Below are 21,219 nucleotides of genomic sequence, written 5' to 3' on the forward strand. Positions count from 1 at the left end.
CCAGGACCACCCAGGAAGCACAGAGGGAAAATGAGGCCCTCTGTCAACACAATGATAGGCTCCAACAACAGGTAGCGATGCAGGAGAGACTGATAGAGTCGAGTAAGGCCTTAACAGAGGAACTGAAAGCACAAATGCAGGCTCTTGCATTGCAACAGGGAGCAGGGGCGGATAGAGATGAGGTCCGCTGGGAAAGAGAGACTCCTGACCATAACCGCAGGAGCCCTAACACCAGGGGCCTTCATCTTCCCCAGTCCCTGGACTCTACCACCCCCATGTCCCCTGGCGCACATGAGCACAGGGCCACAGGGATGGCAGATTACTATCCAGCTAAGAGTATGGGGCTCATAGGCCAGTACCACTCAGGAATGGAGGGGTGGGCATCCGGGTATGGGCACCCAAGTACAGTACAGTTCAATGGGGCACCCCAGGAGAGTAGGCCCATTAAGGGCATCCTGAAAACCTCTGCCCAGTTAGGTCAGTGGAGGGGGTACCCATCAAATCCTGGCAGCAAGGAGGAATCTGAAGACTCCTCTGAACTGCGCAGGACACAGGAGACCAGGTCCCCACATTCTGCCAGCCATTCCCAGGCTCGCAGAATCCGGGAAAACCTGGAAGAACAGACGGGAACCTCTGGGAGCAGTGCCTCTGAGTCCGAGGAAGAATGGACAAGGGTTACCCGAACCAAAAAGGCCAATAAGGCAAAAAGGGCCTTGCTTAAGGACCCCTAAAAGCAGATTAAGGCGATCAGGAGCGTCATCACGCCTTACCATAAGAACGCTAAGTATTCTGTTTGGGAGCACTTAGAGTTGTTTGAACAAATGATGGAGACTTTCCATTTGAAGGACAGCCAAAGCTGTATTCAATATGTAAAGTGGACCTTCTCCCCGGAATACTCCAGTTTCTTTGCGGGGCTTGAGGACCAAAATCATTTAAGATGGTCCACATATAAGGCGGCCATCCTGAAACATTTTTCTGTTCACAGAAATCCTCAAGAGGCTCGCAAGGCAGCCTACAATTTGCAATGTGGGGAGGATCAGGCCCCACAAGAATTTGTGCAGGAGTTAAAGCGTGCTTTTGCACAGACCACAAGAAGGGTGCGCACGGACAGCAGGGAATTTATAAATACGTTTTTCCATGCCTTGCCCAAATATATCATGACCCAGCTCGTGAGGGATTTTCACGAGAAAAGATCTTTAGACTGGGTCATTGAACAGGCTACCCGGATCTATGAGGTGCAGAAACCGGTAGATAGCAAAAGTAATGCCCAGAAAAACCCCAAAGCCAACAGCACCCCTGCTGCTGCCAAGGTGGCAGAGGTAAAGGTTACCCCCGTTTTGGATTTGGAGATGGGGGGGCCTAAAAACCTGCCTGCACCTAATAATGCTAGGCCCAGGAGGTCCTCGGGTCAGTCACAGACAGGGAGCCAAGGAGGCAGCCCCACAAATGGGGTCCCTCGCTCTCCTGATTATGTAAGTCCCCGTTACAAGGGAAATCGACCCATCCTGGGTTATGTGTGGACTCCTCCAGCCCAAGGGGGGGGATCCAGACAAGCACCTAACCCAGGGAACTTCCCTCCAAACTTCCCACAGGAGGGCAGAAATTTACCAAACCCTGGGCAGGACTTTTTCCCCAGATATCCACCCGACTTCCAGCCCCAAAACCATCCATCCTTCTTTCCCCAATTCCCTGAGCCCAGACCACTGAATCCGGGAGAGGGGAGGCCAAGGGTGGAGGGGTACCCAAATCTTCCCAACCCGGGGTATTACCAGAGGAGGGACAGCTACCCTTCCCGGGATCAGCCCAGGGGAGAAAACAGGGCCCCGTATCAGCCTGAGCGGGTTTCCCAGTTAGAGCGCCAGGTTCAAAACATGGCGCGGGACCTGGGTCACATACTGAGGGCTCAGCAGAACCCTCAGATGGGCGTGCCGGCGCAGAACGCACCCAACTCTGGACCTGGTGCTCCAGAACAATGACGGGGGCAGCACCCCGATAACTCACCGGTTCCCAGGGAGGAGGCACAAAGGGAAGGGGGGTGTAAAGCCTTGGAGGAAGCTTCCTTCCTCACTTGTAAACAGCCCCTGGAAACCCAGGAACCGGAAACAAAATCTCTTGCCCCTGAATGTCTGCCTCCTAAGGAGCAGAGGGGGGGTAGGAGAAACAAAAGACCCAAACAGACTCAGTTTGAGGAGGAGGTACAGATCTTCCAATTTGAGGGAGAGGGATCCTCAGAGGATCCTGGGAAAAGGATCTTCTCCTTCAGAGAGGGGGGAACTCCTCCCAAAGAAAAATGGGTCCCTAGGGATGCAAATCCAGACTGGGGAGATGTGGAGACTGAGCTACCGCCGCCCACCATCTCATCCCAGAACCAACAGCAAGAAAATCCCCTGGTTCAAACCCATCCTGGTGACTGCCTCCAAAAAGGGGGGGCGGCCCAGAACCGGAACCAGGGGAACCCACAATGGCTCTGATCTCCAGTTGCCAAATTTTTCTTTCAGATTCCCAAGGCTCTCCACAGAATTCTGCCCAAATCTCTTCGCTAGCGATGTCCAAAACCAGAAAATTAGCCCACCAGTTGTCCAAAAATGTACATTATCTGTGCCCCCTTGAGGAGAAGGAGGGAAGATATTATGCCCCGGTACAAGTACAGGGGCAGGGTACAATCTCGGCACTGGTGGACACTGGATCTGAAGCTACCCTTCTGTCCAGAAGGGCCTTTGACGAACTGAATGCAGGAAGGGGAGAGAATTACCAAATTCCTCTCACCTCTCTTCCGGGACAACTACAGAACTTTGACGGGAAGGAAATTCCCGTTGAGGGGACTGCAGACTTGGACATTAAAATTGGGCGACATAAGTTGAAACACCCGGTCATAGTTGTGACCCCAGAGGGCACCCCTTGTTTACTAGGGAATGACCTCCTGAGAAGGTTGTCACCCCTAATAGATTGTGTAAACCATGTTAGTTTAAACGGCACCTGCCACATGGTTGAACAAAAATCTGACCAAGTAGAATTTCACTTCCAGAACAACCAAATTCCAGACGTGACAGTAATAGCAGTAGGACAACAGACTGGTGATGGGGGGTCCTCTCTATTTCTGAAAATCAACCTTCCTTCCAGTTTAAGGTGGTATTCCACACTGGAAGGAAACACTCTGAAATTCTTTACAAATCCACAATCAGAAACTCCCACTCCTATAGTCCAGAAAGATGTGAAATCAGCTCAGAGCCTGGCTGATATTCAGCAAATTGAAGAGCAGTTGTTCATCCCTGTTCAGTTAAATGATGGGAAGGACTCTGTTCTCGCTCGAGTGTGTGTGAACAACGGTAAGAGCTTCATCAGCGAAGCCATGTTTCGCCAACTCCCAAAAGATCCAGCCATTCCCACCTTCAAACTGATAGACAAATGGGAAATGGACCTGGAAGCACCTAATTCCAAACATCTCCTGCCAAGCAGGTGTATGCTCAAAATCTCCATTGGCAACAAGAGCATTGTCCATAATTGTTGGGTCGTGCGAGACGTCCCTGCCGCCTTTTACTTAGGCAGTGACATTCTCAATCGCTTTGCCATTAGTTTGGACCTAATAAGCTTCAAAGCTTGGTCCCGATTAGCGGATAATCCCATGGGCTTTGATGATCCAGAAAAAGCATTTAGGTCAGCTCAATTGCTACCTTATGCAGTTGAAATTCAGATTAAAGAGGAAGTCACCATCCCAGAAAGGACCCGACAATTCTCCCTGGAAGTGAAAGTTAAAAGGGGACAAGAGTTGAAAAACCCTGATGCTTACATACATCTAAATGCTTCTCTCCAACAGCAAGGGTTGGGGGTAAACCCAACTCCATTAGTCAACATAGAACATGACACCATTCTAATAGAGGTGGATAACAGCGACTTAAAGAGTATTACTCTAGCCGCAGGCACCATTATTGGAATGGCGGTTGATGACCGACATTTCTCCATTGATCTTGTAAATGAACTGTTAGGACCAATCCCCAAGGACTGTTTTGACAGTGACAGTGAGGACCATACAACACCAGACAGGATTTTTACCCGGCATGGGGGGAACTTCCTGGTGTACACTTCCTGCCCCTATGGTAAGGAAGATGTGACTTGTGACTTCAGGAGGGAGGAGGTGATTTTCCAGGTTCATGAAGGCTGCCTTGCCAACCTGAAGCCTCCAGTCCAAATCAGCACTCTGACCAGGGACTTCTCCACCCAGCTGGAGGAGGCCGCGGAGATAGCCAAACCAGAAGTCTTTCCAGGCTTCAGGCAGATGGTGGAAGAGAGAGTCAACCTAGCTGATGCCTGTGTGACTCTGGAACAAAAGCAAAAGTTGAAACAAGTTTTCTTGGATTTCCAAGATCTCTTTGCGGTAGACTCATATGACTGTGGTCGCACTGACATCCACACAACAACAATCCCCACGGACCCTGGCATGACTCCTGTGTTTGTGAAGCAATATCGCTTGCCTCTCGCATCAATGGAGTCCCTTACTGAAATAATTAAGAACCTTGAGTCCCGGGGAATAATCCGTCCAGTCCACAGCACCTTCAATAATCCGGTGCTGGGAATATTGAAGCCAAACGGCCAGTGGAGACTCTGTGCCGACCTCAGGGAGCTCAACAAACGGGTCCATACTTCCCGATGGCCTCTGCCCTACATTGACCAAGGGCTGGCCCAGATCCAGGGGTCACAGGTATTCACTGCAATAGACCTGACCAATGGGTACTGGACCGTGCCTGTCAGTAGGGAGGACCAATACAAACTGGCTTTTACCTTTGGGGGCCAGCAGTACACATGGACCCGGACTCCCTTCGGATACCTTAACTCCGGTAATGAGTTCAATATTTTCCTACATAAGGCCATGCCCGACCTGGGTGCAAGGGGTAACCTGGCTTATGTAGATGATGTCCTCATCAAAAGTTCATCTGTGGAGGAACATATAGCGGAGATCCGTTATGTTCTGACACAGTTGAGGGCCGCCGGAGCAAAACTTTCCTTTCAGAAAGCACAGTGGTGTAGAACCCGTGTTAATTTCTTGGGGCATGAGATTACCCCTCAGGGCCTCTGTCCCCAGGAAAAGAAAGTGGAAGCACTTCAGAAACTGAAAGACCCCACAACTCTGCGGGAACTAAGGAGCCTCCTTGGACTGACTAATTACAGCAGAAAGTTCATTGAGGACTACGCAGAGATCACCAGACCCCTGATTCATCTCCTGAAGGGGGGGGTCAAGTGGGAATGGGGTCCAGAACAAGCCGAGGCAGTAAAACAACTCAAGAGAAGCCTCTCACAAGCGCCTTGCCTAGCTTACCCTGTCAGAAACAAGGAGTTCTTCCTGGAGACAGGGTTCTCTAATACATGCTTGACGGCAGTATTATACCAAAAGCATGACAAGGTCAATAAAGTAATCTCCTATGCGAGCAAAACTTTATCCTCTGTGGAGGAAAAATTCAACGATTGTGAGAAGGCACTCCTGGCAACGGTGTGGGCATTGAAGAATTACCGCCCGTTTATCCAGGGGGAACACATCATAGTGGAGACTCCACACCAGCCTCTGCAATATCTCCAAAGTGACAGAATCCGGGCCGGAAATGTGAGTAATTCCCGAATTACTTCCTGGATTCTGTCAATGCAAGGCTTTCCTGTGGAGGTCCGATATGGCCAAAACAAGAAGAGTCCCCTCGCGCAAGGTCTGGCTGACTTGCATGATTGTGCCAGAGAAAACTGTCTCGAGGACGAAAGTCTAAAAATCAAGGACAACATGGAGGCATACCTTAATTCCCCCCACAAAGTCTTTGAAGAGGACAAGTGTGAGGGAATGCCCACTGTCTATGTGGATGGATGCTCTTACCATGTTGACAACGACGGGGAGAAAGAACTGGTGGCTGGCGTAGGGAATGCATGGGTGAATGAGTCCCCAGAACCCTCCGCTGGATACAAAATTGGTCCCCGAAGTAGTCAGGTGGCAGAATTGATGGCTGTGCATCATGCCATCCTCACTGCTGTCCAGCATCAACTCCACGAACTGGTCATAATCACAGATTCGGATTATGTACGGAACGGGTTCGTGGAGCACCTGGTTAATTGGAAAACCAGAGGCATGTTATGTGCTAACAACAAACCCTTGAAACATGGGAAGTTGATCCAAAACATTGATGATCTGGTCACATCGAATGGGATGACCATCTATTGGAAAAAGATCAAGGGTCATTCCAAAGTAGAGGGACCAGACAAAACTGGAAATGACTTAGCTGATCAGCTGGCCAAAACCGGGGCCATCCAAGGGGATCTAATTGAGATTGAGTCCCTATTGGGGGAAATCCAGGTCACTGCTATCACTAGGTCCCAGACCAATGCTCACAACGACCTTTCAATTGCACAATGGAGTAAGGAGACCCCTGATGCTGATTTGATTACCGCTCAGAAGGGGGATCCAATTATTGGTAAATTTTACCAGCACCTTGAGGACCCTGAGAACTTTCCCCTGACGGATACCGATTACATTGGGAAAGAGGACCTAAGAGTGTTGATGAAATGTCCAAAAATGTTCCGAATCCAAGACGGTTTGCTGGTAAGGAAATCCAAAGCTGGCCACGATCAGTGGGTGGTTCCTACCTCATTCCGAAGCCTGATGTTAAGTCACGCCCATGATGCGGCCACCGCCGGTCATAGGGGGTTTCACACAACATTGGAAATCTTAAGAGAGGTTGCATACTGGCCACACATGGGCCAGGACCTCAACCAATATTTGAAGGGTTGTCTTGTGTGTGCACAATTTCAGCCGACATCCCTCACACACCGGGCGCCTTTACAAAAGAGGGGAATGACACTGCCATGGTCAGATTTACAAATCGACTTTGTAGGCCCTGTGATTCGCTCGGCTAGGGGGAATAAGTACATGTTGACTGTGACATGCTTGTTTACCAAGTGGGTGGAATGTCTCCCAGCCCCAAATTGCAAGGCAGAAACTGCAGCTGCCTTGATGATTAACCACATCTTTTCCCGTTTTGGTCTACCTCAAAGGATTGAGTCAGACAGAGGTAGCCACTTCACCAGTGAAGTAATGACAAAGATGTGGGAGATACTGGGGGTCAAGAGAAAGCTGCATATTGCTTATAGACCAGCTTCTTCTGGGGCAGTAGAGAGATATAACCGGACAATTGTGAGCATATTAAAGAAGTTTGTGGCAGATTCTGGGCCAAGTTGGGATATCCGATTACCTCTGGTCCTAATGGCTATCAGATCTACCCCTTCATCTGCAACCAAAATGTCACCATTTGAGTTGATGACTGGGCGCAAGATGGTGCTTCCTCAGCATTTGCTCTACAGGACCCAAGAGCAGACACTGATAAATGCCTCCACTACTCATGAGTATGTAGAGAATTTAAGGAAACACCTCCAACATGCTTTTGCTTATGCTCAGCGGAATCTAGAAAGATCAGCTGATAGCATGAAGACCCACTATGACCTGAAAACTTCCAGGAAGGAATATCAGGTGGGGGACCGGGTCTATCTATACAACTTCCAAAGGAACCAGGCCAAGCAGCGCAAATTTTTGCCTACATGGAAAGGACCCTTTGAGATCGTCGATAAGATCTCCCCTGTGGCCTACAAGATCCGCATCCCCAAAGGCGGTTTGGCAGCGGGGGAAGACAAGTGGGTCCACATAAACCAGTTGAAATGTTGCCATCCCAGGCACACTCTGCAACAACTGGAGGAATCCTCTGGAATCCTAGCGGGTACTGTATCAGACTAATTCAGTTCCAATCATAAAACATACCACATCTAGTCTCTAAAATATTGTGATTTGCATGAAACTGTCTCTTAGTCATACTGTTTTTATTAAAATAAGAATGTAATGTTTCGTGATGATGAAATGCATATGCTGCCCCACTATCTCAACGGTGGTGGAAAAACGTCTATGAATAGGTATTGCCGCTCTTCCTTTGTCGTCCTAGGAGAAAGAAAACCTGAAGACGGGCCAAGGAGGATGATACGGAGACCGGGAACGAAGATCCAATGGGCCCAGTGGACCGCCCAATATTCCCATCAGGACCGGCGAGGAGAACCGATCGATCCGACCGGATGGAGGAAAAGATGCTGAACTGTGCCATCTACAGAAGAGGAAGAGGATTATGCGGACAGACCGGTGCGTGGGTCAAAACCCATGGGCACGCGACTCCCCATCGACTCAAATTCAAAGTGCAGTCGCGTGGGGGGGCTTGTTGGGTGTCCTGACCCACGTTTAAGCTATCATGCTGCAACATTTGGTGCTGTGGGCTTAGAAAATTCAAGATGGCGGAAAACCCACATGTGCGCTGAAATCCAGGAAAGCTGCGCAGTTTGTGCGCACACTAAAATGGTTGCCTCACTTGCCACCCACCAGTGCGAGAATGAAAGGCTGGGTTGCCATGAGGGAAATGGGTTGCCAAAGGAAAAACAGTAGCGCCGGTTAGCTTCAAAGTGCTTTAAAACCACCATTGGACTACCCGCACAGTAGTCTGAAACCATTGGGAGTGGCAATGCTGATTGCCAAAAGCAAACCCATAACTGTTGGGAATTCATTTTCTTAAATCCCAAAAATGGGTGCAGTACCAGTACTCACCACTATCCAAAAGCCGGCAGTTTAAAACCACCCTGTGTTTCTCTGAAGGCAGGCTCAAACTGTCTATTTTGAACATTGCAACACATCTAAAAACTCACTGGACACCAGCAGACATTTGGTAGAATGGAGTGTTGTGTGCCTACAAAATCTGGGAAATGAAGAGCCCAAAACAATGCTTATAACAAAACTGCTATGGAGTCAGCAGTTTAAGTTGCACTGGATTTAAAGACACTAAAATCGAAAATGTTTAGATTAAATGAGTGAGCTATGTTTGGTGTCACATGCCTTTGTAACTGTTTAAATGTCATAGTTTTAAACATAGAATCAGCCTTCTAGCTGCATATGTAAAAATGTTTAGTTTTATTTGAATGCAGAAACTGGGGAACAAAAAGTGACATTTTATCTGAAACCCGGCTTAAGGAACTGAATTCTGCCTGGCAACTACCCCCATCAGGAGGGAAACTTGAGTCACCACTGTGTTCCCAGGCCAACCTTCCTTTTGCTGCCCACACTAAGGATATGCCATCTATCTGATAATTGAATTACCTGTGCTCTGCAAGAGAGTGAACAAAGCCCTCTTCACTCAGGCAAAGGTTTTTATTACCACAGTCGTAAAATGTAGCTTCCTCTTGGCAGGAGCTGGGAGGAGCACTGCCTGTGAGAGCAAGCTGGCTTGGCAGAAACTGGAAAGACTGGTTTCTATACCATGTGACCTGGGAAACCACACCCCTTTGGAGCCAGAACATAACTTTAAAAAGATGAATAACTCATAGAGCGGACATGTGAAAATTTTATAAATGATACCATAATTCTTGTGATTTTTCTGCACACATTTTAAGAGGTTTTTCGACCCGGTGGCATGTTCAGGGGGGTTTTAGCGGAAAAGTGGATATTACTCTAAATGTATGCATGTTAAAAATCTGAAACTTCATCAGTTAATGTCCCTACTCCCTGCACACATGTATGTAAAGTTGGGTCAATGTCAGAAATTGCAAAATCAGTTAAAAAGTGAAATATGTGCCATTTCTGAATGCAAGCTCCCAGGAAGAGCAGAGTTTGAACAGGGTATACCTCCTGTAATGCATGATGGGTGCATATGATTTTAAAACAATATGTACCTCTGCAAATATGTATTTGTTTCAAATCTAGATTTGTGTGTAAGTTGACAGGAGGAGTGGACTTTCTGCAGGCTGTAAAATGACATCACTCTGACTCACAGTTCATTCCCCAATCAAATGATAAATGGAAGTTTGACCAATTAGAAGCTGAGAGAGAGGTAGGGTCAGTGATGCTAGAACACACCCACATTCTAAACACATAAAAGCAGACAGACAGGACAGAGAGGGACTTTTCCAAATCCATCTGCAGCGGGACGCTCTGCCGGAAAAATCCATACTTACCTCCATCAACCTCCAGAAAGCCAAACTAGAGACTTCAATCTATCCAGAACTAAGAGAACCAGAGAGAAAGCAGTGCTGTACCCAGAGAGACCCAGACCAGCAGAGAGAGCTGACCCAGATCACTGTGAAGTGCAGAGGCCAGACCAGACCAGACCAGAGTCCAGTCTAAAACCCTGACCAGATCCGTGGCGAGGCCCATTTCACTCAAGAATATAGTGTGAGTACCTAGAAAACTGTGCAGAACCAATCTCTTAGTTAAAATAATATAATTCAATCCTATTTTAATCTAAGTAGAACTGTCTCCTAACTGTCACCTGTCACTTGTAAAGCTGTCACCTGTGATTTGCTAGTTGCAAGCTGCACTTGTCATTTTGAGCTTTTGAAATTTGCAAACCCAAAAACGACCTTTATTAAATCGCTCATATCTCCGCGACCGTTTGGGCTAGAGACTTGCAGTAACTTTCCTCTGATAGCTTAGAATCGTAGCTTTGAATCGCACCAAGAACCGCATTCCTACCCCTTATAGTTTTACCGCAATCGCGGAACACGCATTCGCGAATTTTACCGCGATTTGCGAATTTCTTCACATGTAAAAACTGCTGCTGCTTGCCTTCCATTTGCCAGAAATTCGTTTAACCTGCTAACTATCCCTGCATCATTGCTAGTGTGAGCCTGGACTAATATTAACTAGATACCACTCACCCTGAACCTCTGAAAGGGAATTAAAAAGCATTTCCAGCATATTTCTCATCCATTGCTAGCACATATCAAAGCATTTGGGCCTGTGTTTTCAAAACTCCTATCTGTTTTCTGTAAGCTTGCTGGATTGAACTGAATTACAGTTGATTGCATTTCTGAGAACTGTGTGCTTCCCTCCCATTCCCTTGCATTGCATAAAGAGGGGGGGAGTGAATAGCCAGAGAAAAGTGATTACATTGTTTGGTTGAAATCATATTGAGTATTTTCTGTACTGCATTCATTGAATATTGCATCCACCTGAGCTTACATAAAGCATCCTCTACCACATTATACTTCTGTACCTATTTACCAGTGTGCTACCTTATCCATTTCATCTCAACTCCTTATTGATTATAAGAAGTGTGCTAGCGCCAGATTCTCCGTTGTTGATCTTTATCATATCAGATTAAGTGTGCTATTCAATTATTAATTTATTATAAAGCGTGATATATATATCTATTTTAAATGATCAAATAAACCTTTTAAACTTGCAAAACAGAACTACTTCTTGGCTCAGTGGGGTCAGGGGGATTCCAAGAGAGGGGTGTTATATAGGGGTAGTCATCCAGAACGCATGAACTGGACCTAAAGATATATCAATAAGGGTTTTCATTCAGTATTCTAGACTAGGCGTTAACTTAGCTGTAGTGCTGAATTGAATCCTCTTACAATGGCAGCACAAATGTAATCTAAGATCTGATAACACAGGGTTGCTTTTCACCCCAAAGGCCAAACTGGTACAGGTGCAAAATGAATGCTTCGCAGCCACAAGTTCTCACTTATGGAATACTCTTCCACCTGATTTGAGGCGGTGTGCCATTTTTCCCAGGTTCAAACATGTCCTGAAAACCTTTCCTTTTGAGCAAATGGATCCTTGGCCTCCACTAGTTTCTCTCAGGTTTCTTCTTAGGCCTCTCTGGGCTTTATGTTTTATATTGTATGTCATGTCAGTGCTCTTATGCCCCCGGGCCACTGTCCTAGTGCTTTAGAAATAAATTAAATAATTAAATAAATACATTAGAGATGAGAAAAGGTAACAAGGCAGTGATCATTGGTGTGGCACTTTAAAAAACAATATAGGGAGTTTTAAGAAGCTGTTTAAGTGTGATTGTTTGTTTAGTAATTAAGGGGATACGGAACAAGCTGTGTGAAACAATGACCTTGTCAATCATTTCATTTCACTTTGTGGCTGTATGGGATTTTTTGTAAATTCTCATTAATTGCTATGCTGGAGCTTCTAGGGTTCCATTCAGGACGGGGAAAATAAAGCTACAGTCATAGGGGATTATTTTCCAGGTCAAGCGGAGTGGAAGAAGTGGTGCTAAATGTATTTAGCTCTGCTTTTTATGAGCTGCAGGATTTTGTATGAATACACAGGAGAGGTTGGAGAGCAGATCAGATCAGACTTAAGAAGGTCCCCCTGCCAAATCCGATTGGTATTCCACCAGCAAGTATTTTTACATTGGCGGAAAACCAATGGATTCCTATGGGATCTGCCTGACTTTTAAACCTGGTAAAAGTGGGCAGAGTCAAAAGGAATCCATTGTGGATGGCTCCTACAATCGTTAATGGCGGAAGTGATTTACACTTTTCCAGACACGTAGTGGTAAAGTAAAGAGCAAAGGCAATTTTTTCGCCTGTGTTTTACTCTTTACTTTTACAGTACTTGGTGGAAACAATGAAAATTAATGAATGGCTCCTTTTGCAAAAAGTGCAAATAGGAGAATGCTGCTCTATGCAGTTTAGGATTCAAAACAAAAGACATTGTCAGGTTGGTTTATCATGTGACCTGTGCATTTTTAAAGTAATCTGTATACAATTGAGTATTAGTTTAGGTATTCAAAGACAGACTTCAACACATATTTGTACCAACTTGAGTTCAGAAGATGTGTGGTCAAGTATCTACATTTCAGGGTAGGCTTAACCAAAGTGTGTGATCCTGAGCATATTTTTGAATTTCACTATGCTTTGTCTGTTAAAATTAGGTGCCACTACAAGGATTCAGTTCGCATTATAAGCTATTCCAAAAAGCCTCACTCATGGTTTAATAGATGGGCAGCACAGGCATTAGGACACACACATACATCTAACTTCGAACATTTCCGGGACACATTTATTGAACAAAATTGTGTCATTCAATACCAAATCAAAGTAAACACATCAAACAAAAAGTCATTGTGGACAATTGCATATTAAAACCAGTTTGGTAACAGTATGTACCAGAAAATGATGTACAGGGGCATGGTAGGGGAGCATAGCCCTCTCCTTCATGCCACGCCCCACCAGGAACAATACCAGGAGGCCGAAAAGCCCTCAACCAGCACTGTCTGCCTCCTGATGCAGCCCTTACAGCCCTAGTACCACCTTGCACTCTCAACTCAATTAAAATGTGCTGCAAAAATACAAAAAAAAATAACATGTGTTTAAAATGTAATTTTGGACATGAACCATTGATGGGAGACATTCAGAATGGGACTACTGCAGGGGTTCAGTTGGAAAAGAGGGGGGTTGTGGAATGTATGGGTGAAGGGAGGATTGTATACATGTGTATGTCATTGGAGGATATGTTGTTGTGCTCTAAATATTGTTAAGATCAACAAGACTACCTGTATTGATTGGGCATAGAATGTTCTGTTCTTGAAATAAAAAGAAGTTTGAAAAAAATGAAATTTAGTAGGAAACAAAATCTCCTATTCCTTGATTCAGTATTCTGGGTGGGGGTCTATCTTTCACAACAAGTTGGAGGTAGCACAAGCATCTCCACCGCGGCCTGCTGGCAGTAGCCACAGTGCTCAGGAAAGTATTGTTGGGCAGACACCATCTGAGATGGTACAAAGACTGGGTTCCTCACTGCTCAGCCCTCTCAGAGGAAGGGGAGGAGGCATCACCCTCAATTCTCCCAAGCTAGGCCAGGAAAGGCATGCTGGGTGCTGGTGTGAATAGGTGGGAGGGGAGGTACATGGGAACAGTGGTTAGGGCAGCTGACGGAAGGTGTATGGACAGTGAAAGGTGAAGGAGGATCGGATATAACAGAAAGGGGAGAGCAGATGGGAAGGGAAGATGGGTAGATTGATGTTGCAACACTATTTTCCTTGCTTCTCTTTTGCTATGTACTGTTTTTTATGGTGGGGTGCAAATGTATTTTTGCAGATCTGGGAAAGAAATGTGCTGGATCACGGATCTGGGAAATCTGGATCAGTGTCAGCACTTTGATTAGGGTACTCCTACACCCGCACCCAATGAAATGTGGGCCCCCCTGGTCACAACCCTGGCCCACCCAGATGAAAATTCCTGGAGCCGGGCCTGGTATCCTTGATGAGCGTTTTGATTTATGCAGATTTGTAAGACTGCTGTACACTCCCTGTTAAGAGCCATTGATTGAAGAGGTTTCTGTGGCATTCCATTGGTGTGCCTTGTGTGAGGATTGATTTATAGATGTCTGGTGGTCAGGGATCTATTGGTGATACTGGTTTATTGCTATGTTTTAGCAGCTTGACAAATTTCTCTACTGATATTTGTGTGAAGCTTTGTAGGTTATTCTGTGGTTGCAGGGTCGGTGGGGTATAGAGCACGGTTTTGTCGATTGGCCTGTTTTGTATGATCCAATGCATGTTGTTGATTTTGTTTTTGAAGTGGTCTGCAAGGTCGTTGCATAGTTTTTGTGAAGGTACTGATGTGTTGTTGCATCCATGTGGGTTTCTCATCTCATTTATGATGGTGAATAGTGAGTGAAGGCAGTCTTGAAAGGCAAGCAAGCTATCATGGTCTGCACCCTAACTGGGCAAAGTAGGGCTTCTGGCTCCTCTGATTCCGTGCACAGTTTTAGTGAAGTGTTAGCATGCATATTGCAAAATTAGCAAGTGCTGCTCACTTCAAAGTGGGATGTCCGCCTCATCATTACCTCAGCCTTGATTGTGGGGACAGTGGACATGCCATGCTCAATCTTCTCCTTTTGCTAATTCTTACCATTTCTCTTTTATCGTTCTTGCTTTTTGCATTTCACTTTATTTCCATTCTTTCTTTCCTGACTTTCTGAATCTTTTTTTCCAGCCATTTCACCTGTCAACCCTCCATATTTCTTTGCCTCTTTCATCTGCCTCCCATCCCCATGCCCCTATGATTTTGCTGCGGTCTCTCTGTCTCCCTCGCTCTCTTAAATGGTGAGTCAATCCCCACTCTCTCCTGTTCCTGGCTGTTTTAAACTGGAGGCCACTGATTCAAACTCCACCAATATAGCTCATCAAGTTAATGCACCTGCATTGGAACACAGTGTTCAATAAGAGGACCCAGCTGCCCAAGAGACTGGAAAAAAGGAATTGAAGGAACAGAAATATGGAGAAAAGGATGGGAAGAAAGGAAAGAGAGAGAGAGAGGCAGGCAGGTAGGTAAATATGTGGAGAGAAAGAGGCAGGGAGAGAAAGGCATGAAGTGGACTAGAGATTGAAATGCAGAGATGAGGAAGGGTGTGCAAGGCAGGGGAGAAATAAAGTGTGTATCTAACTGGGTTTTGGAAAGGGTGAGCAAGAAAGAAAGAAAGATGCAAGGATTGGCGCATAATGTGTGGAGAGAGGGAAGGAGGGATGAGACGGAGGGAGGCTTAGGGAGTGTGAGCTGGAGAGATAGAAGGAGGAAAGGGAAACAATATTAAGCATTTGAGGGATGGAGAGAGGGTGGAGGCAAGGGAGTGACAGATGGGAGAAGATCGAGGGAGAGTTGGTAGAGGGTAGGAGGTAGGAGGATGGAGGGATATTGGAACGAGGAGTGAGAAGGGAGGTGGCAAGGTAATGCAAGTGCATAGGGGCGGATGCAGGCATTGTTTAGCTACGCAAAGTGGGCCTTCAGGTTGCAGGACCTCCAACCCCAGACATTTACACCTAAACACAAACCCTGAGGAACAAAATGTATAAAATCGAAAAATAATCAACCAGAGGGGACCTTGTTGGACATCTTACGACACAGCAACATGCTCCTTTAACTCCTGAAATTAAATGTGTGGTTTGCATTGCAAACGTTACAGGCTGCCTTTGCTGGCTCCATCCGACCATCACCTCCCGTGGGCCTCTTGTAGTATCCAGCAATCTTCTTATAACCTTGTAGCATTTTTACTACGGTTTCCTCTACAATAGCACCCTGGTGTCCAAGCGTGATTAATAGCTTTGCAGTGAACATTTAGTCTTTCAGCTCCCCGCTGGCTGCCTGTCCATGATAATCTGCAGCTATTAATCCTCTTGCTGCATTCTTTTGACTCCATTTCAGTGTAACGGGACTGTTTCCCCGGCTGCAGGTAAGGGAGCGCCAAAACCTCTTTTTGAAATAGGCCTCCACCAATCCTGACACATTTTAAAAGCCCTGTAGTTTCCTGTTGCTTTGTATTCACTTCTCCTAATCCATGGTTGACGGTTTTACTTGGATTCATGCAGGTATCGATCAAAACTCAGTAATGGTTCCAGGTGTGATACAAGTTTTCATTCTCAGCGGGCATGCCTGTGCTTTATTTCAAATCGCAGCATATTGGTGCCAACCGGAACCTTCTTGTTTTTTGTCTTAGCTGTGAGGCCGTGGCTTAGACGCACATGTATTTTGGCTTACCCCACTCCCCTCTTTTGGGCAGATGTTGGGTCTTGAGCATTTATTCATTTAAAATTTTAATTCTGATATTCTGTACCTTTTGAACATGGACAAAATTAAGCTGAATTGATCAGGCAGCAAATGTACATGAAAACACATTTGAAGGATTGCTTGCAATAGTGGTAATTTCAATACACTGTGCTTTACATTCAGAATGCTTTGTTTGTACTAGGCTCCTGGCTGAAACGCAAAGCATTATGCTCTGCTCGTTTAGACACCTTACAACAGAATCCCATGCTTTAACCAACGTTCCTAAGGTATTTACAACTTGGTGCAAATCATGCCAACCTTTCCAGCATTAGGGTTAAGGATTCAGTAAGTGCAAAAAGAAAAAGAAATATTGCCCCTGCACTGCAAATCAAAAGTCGGCACCCATGCCGACACCTCACGCCCCTTTGTTGCCCCAGTCCTGTTTACCCCCTTTTCTTGCCTTCAGCTCGCTTTAGTGCCCCCTGTTGCCCATCAAACCATGTTCTTGCCCCTTTAGACCTTTCTGTTGCTCCCAACCCCTTAAAACCCTTTTCTTGCTTCCAAGCCCCTGACACAGGCTCCTCCCCCGTTTTGGGTGGCCATTTTCCTGGCTTGGCTCTTATTTGGCCCTAAGACCCAGGCCAGACCCTGTGGCGCGGCCCTTTCTATGAATTACATGGCTCTCCCACGCAGCGCATTAAGTGGGATTAGAAATTGAGGGGGCTCTCATTAAGGGGGTGACCTAAGTATGGGTGTCATTAGACCATCCCCTATCGAGAGATACTCCTCCCCTCGCATAAGGGGGGGCTGCTAAAAGATGTGCATTGCCATTATTACCGTTGATGGGCCCAGCCCCATCTTTTAACCGAAAGAAGGGGCTGGGCGCACCAAAGGTGGGACACCGGTGTGCCCAGCTCACATGCAGCAGGCAGCCCTTTCATTCAAGGAGCTGCGTAGTAGGCAATGCTTTAACCATGGGCTCCTTGAATGAAAGGTCTGCCTGCTGCTGATGTCTCTTTACCCAAAAACAGGAGGCCGGCTGGACTGGTCATCACCCAGCATAAAGAAAAGGGGCTTTATGCTGGGTGATGACTATTTGCTCAGAAACAAAAGGAGAGCTGGGCAATCCAGCCCTCCTCCTGTTTCAGAGTACGTAGCCATCAGGCAGTCCTCACTATGGTTACACCTGCTGCTTGTAGGTGTAAGTATGTCCGTTTAGAAAAAAGAAAAGGTGATACCTTTTCTTTTTTTCCAATCCGAAGTGGTGACACCTGCAGGCGGCTCGTGTAACTATGCAGCCACTACACAGACTGCCTCAGTTGTCAGCGTGGCTGTGGCTAGTCAGGGGTGGGCCCCGGCTCGGGAGCCCTTTCTGGAGACTGACCCGGCCCACTTAAAGCACTGTTGCCAGTTTTACTGGCAAGTGCCTTTCCCTTGCCCACACAAAGGCCCAAACTGTTGGCATTCCCAATGCTTGTTTGCACTTGTTAGGAGCCTGTCACTTGCCTGCCATGACTCCACCCATAACCCCGCCCCATCATCGCTCCAGGTCAGCCCACAGCTGTGGAAATACGGAGTTTTTTTTCTCCCGTTTTCAGCACAGCTGTTATGTTACCTATTCAGTGACAAGGCATTGTTCGCAGCACACCGGAAAACCCCCGAGCACTGCGCAGAGCAATCGAGGCCGTCCACCCGCTCTAGGCGTTGTTTTTCAGCCAAACGCCACTCCCTGCAGCCGTCTCTCGTTTCCTGACTATGGCGGCAGCCCAGCCCTTGCAGAGTCTCCAAAAAGAAGTCACATGCTCCATATGTATTCAGTATTTTCAGGACCCAGTGTCCATCGACTGCGGGCACAGTTTCTGCCGGGCTTGCATCTCTCGGTGCTGGGAGGAGTTGGACGCAGATCCCCGCTGCCCCTACTGTAGGGTTCCATCCCAAGAAGTAAACCTCAGGCCCAACAAGGAACTGAGAAACATAGTGGAGATCGTCAAACTCAATGTAGCCCCACCGAGCCCCCCAGGCGGTGACCTGTGCCCCAGACATCAACAGAGGCTGCAGCTGTTCTGTGAAGAGGATCACATCCCTCTATGTGTGATATGCCGAGATTCGCCGGAGCACACGAGTCACGCGATGCACCCAATAGAGGAGGCTGCTGAAAAGTACAAGGTGTGTGTGTGCTATAAACCGTTTTCGTATGAATCACTAGGTAGGGGACAGGGCTGAGAGTCTCACAAAGAACGCCCCATACGCTATCAGTAGAACTCCTCCTGGACAGGAATGGAGCCTCATAGGGTGCTCCCTATGCTCGAAGAGCTGCCCAGGAGCACACGATGTGTACGCTGCATCATGATAGGTGTGAGACAGTGCTGTGGTTTCAACAAGTTCTTCCAATTCAATCGCTGCCCATGAGTATAAGTTGTTTGTGCTCTATGTTATGGACAAGGGTTGGGTCTCACTATCTTGCTCTACATTTCAAGGCTACCGGCATGGAGCAAGGGTGCATTCTGCCACTGAAATGGACTGAACATATACCCTGCGTGAGCAGGCTGTGTTGGGTCACAGACTTCAGCAGAGGGAGGAACTGTTTTATGAAGATTTTCACACAGATGTGGACATGAATGTGAAGGGTGTTAGATATAGGCATGCATGCTCTGCACTTCATATTACATGCAATAATGACACGTATCACTAAAGCACGGAGGCGTTGAATATAGCTGTATCTTCTTTAATCATCAGGTGCAAAGGCGGGCGCCACACCTTCAACATCCCGTGGTTTACAACCACGATTTGGGGTTGAATGACCAAAGCAGAAATGTTCGAGGGAGAAAAGACTGAAGATTATTTTTTCCAAATAATCTTCTGTCTTTTCTCACCTGAACAGGGCTGTCACAAGATTTGGTGAGGTCCGGGGCAAAACATTTGGTGAGGCCCCCTTTTGATGTTAAGCACTGGGCCCGCGGCAGCACCTTCGCAAACATGTTATGTTATTTTATCTTATACCGCGCCAAAGCCCGTAGGCATCCAGGCGCCGAGAGACAGAAGCATGCAGGCTACCCGTGAGGAGAAGGGGTACTAATGAAAGAGATGGGTCTTCAGCTGTTTCCTAAAAGAGAGTAAGTCCTCGGTCTTACGCAATGTAGCTGGTAACACATTCCAGGCCTTAGCGCCTTGGATATGAAACGCTCTGCCCAGCCCACGGGATCGTTTCACACAATGTTGGACTAGTAAGTGCTCTTCCGCTGATCTGAGCCTTCTTGAGGGTTCGTAAACATTTACAACATCCTTCAAATAAATTGGTGCAGTCCCAAAGACGCATTTATGACGGATGGTGAGTAGCTTAAACCAAATTCTGGCCTCAACAGGAAGCCAGTGTAGCTTTTCCCTAGCAGCAGTAGTTGGTTCTGAATATTTCATTTGGTAGATGATGCGAATAGCTTTATTTTGTACCTTTTTGGAGTTCAAGGATGTTGGCTTTGCTTGCCCCACATAGGAGAGCATTACAATAATCCACGCGTGGTAGAATAACAGCTCTCACCAGTTTGGTACGGTTTTCAATGGAAACAAGTGGGGCAACCTGTCTGGGCACTTTAAGATGGTAATTAGTGCTCTTTGATATGGCAGCAACGTGAGCTTCACAGTCTAAGCTACTCCATGAAGGTGCCTAATGTTTTGACTTTCTGTACAACTTTTATATCACTACCATCAATCCTGAAACCTGAGTACGCCTGGTCCAGTTTGGTTAGTACCTGACGGGGTCCAAGTAGCATGAGCTCAGTCTTCGAGGCATTAAGGCAGAGCCAGTTTGTAGACATCCATTTTTTTATCACTTGATATACCATATCTACCAAATTTTGGTCTGTGTCATGATTACCCGTGATGCCAAGGACCAATTGGAAGTCATCCGCATAATTGCAAAAGAAAATCTGAAAGAATTCCAAATCATTGCAAAGGGGGATGATGTAAATATTAAATAATAAAGGGGAGAGGCAGGCCCCCTGTGGAACTCCACAGGTCAACAGTTGAGGTTCCGAGGCACAGTCCCCCCAGTATATGTGTGATCGACGAACCTTCAGGAATGATCTTAGCCATTCTATAGCATTTGCAGAGAGGCCCCCAACTGACTGCATTCTCTCAAGAAGTATGTTATGATCGAGCAGGTCGAAAGCTGCCGATAGGTCCAACAGCATCAGCAGCCCCGACCTGCTTTCTTCTAGCTTAGAAAGTATGAGTCTGCAAGTCCAGGAGGGCGGTCTCAGTGCTATGATGGCTTCTAAAACCTGACTGTTTAGTATGAAGTATATCCGCCATCAATACATAATTCTGCAATTGGATGGTTGCAACCTTGTCAATAAGTTTGAGTAGAAACAGGGTATTTGTAATTGGCCTTAGGTTGGCAGCATCAGAGGGATCCAGTCCGGCTTTTTTTAGTAAAGGTGAGACTGCAACATTTTTCAGTGTCTGAGTTTTTTTTTTTTTTTTTTTTTTTTCCCCATCCCACTTACTATCTTTTTTCTTCTTATCTCGGGAGCGGACACGCTGGGAACAGAGTGTTCTACACTCGGGCCTGTAACTACGGCCCCGGGGGCATTACCTGGGGAAGTATTGGCCTGCAGTCTCGTGGCTTATTGCCACAATAACTGTGTTATTGTGGGCTGTGGGGCCAGTACTTTACCATACTATCTTAGTATATGTAATTACTTTCCTAGAGGGGCCTCTGTTTGTAATTTAATACTTAGGATTGTTCTGTTAGGAATCTTGTTATGCTAAGAGCTCTGTTATAGCTCTGGGGTGCTTAACAACTCATGTGGGCCCCTGGGTATTTAGGTTGTAATTTTATTATGCTTTTTGTTTCATGTTTTTATGTTCCGAATGTGTCTT

The 21,219-nt window shown here is 46.5% G+C and overlaps 1 protein-coding gene across 2 annotated transcripts in view; it reads left to right on the plus strand.

Moving 5' to 3' along the window:
• Positions 1-17,960: 17,960 nt before the first annotated feature.
• The window catches only part of LOC138453166 (E3 ubiquitin-protein ligase TRIM17-like), a 121,022-nt gene continuing 117,763 nt past the window's right edge, over positions 17,961-21,219 (plus strand). For both annotated transcript variants that reach the window (XM_069605752.1, XM_069605753.1), the window contains exon 1: positions 17,961-18,507. In XM_069605752.1, coding sequence (XP_069461853.1) covers positions 18,097-18,507 — 411 coding nt within the window. In that variant the 5' untranslated portion in view covers positions 17,961-18,096. The remainder of the gene's footprint in view (positions 18,508-21,219) is intronic.

Source organism: Ambystoma mexicanum, chromosome 4p, assembly GCF_040938575.1.
Source record: "Ambystoma mexicanum isolate Mex_15411 chromosome 4p, UKY_AmexF1_1, whole genome shotgun sequence".
Taxonomy (NCBI): Eukaryota; Metazoa; Chordata; class Amphibia; order Caudata; family Ambystomatidae; genus Ambystoma; species Ambystoma mexicanum.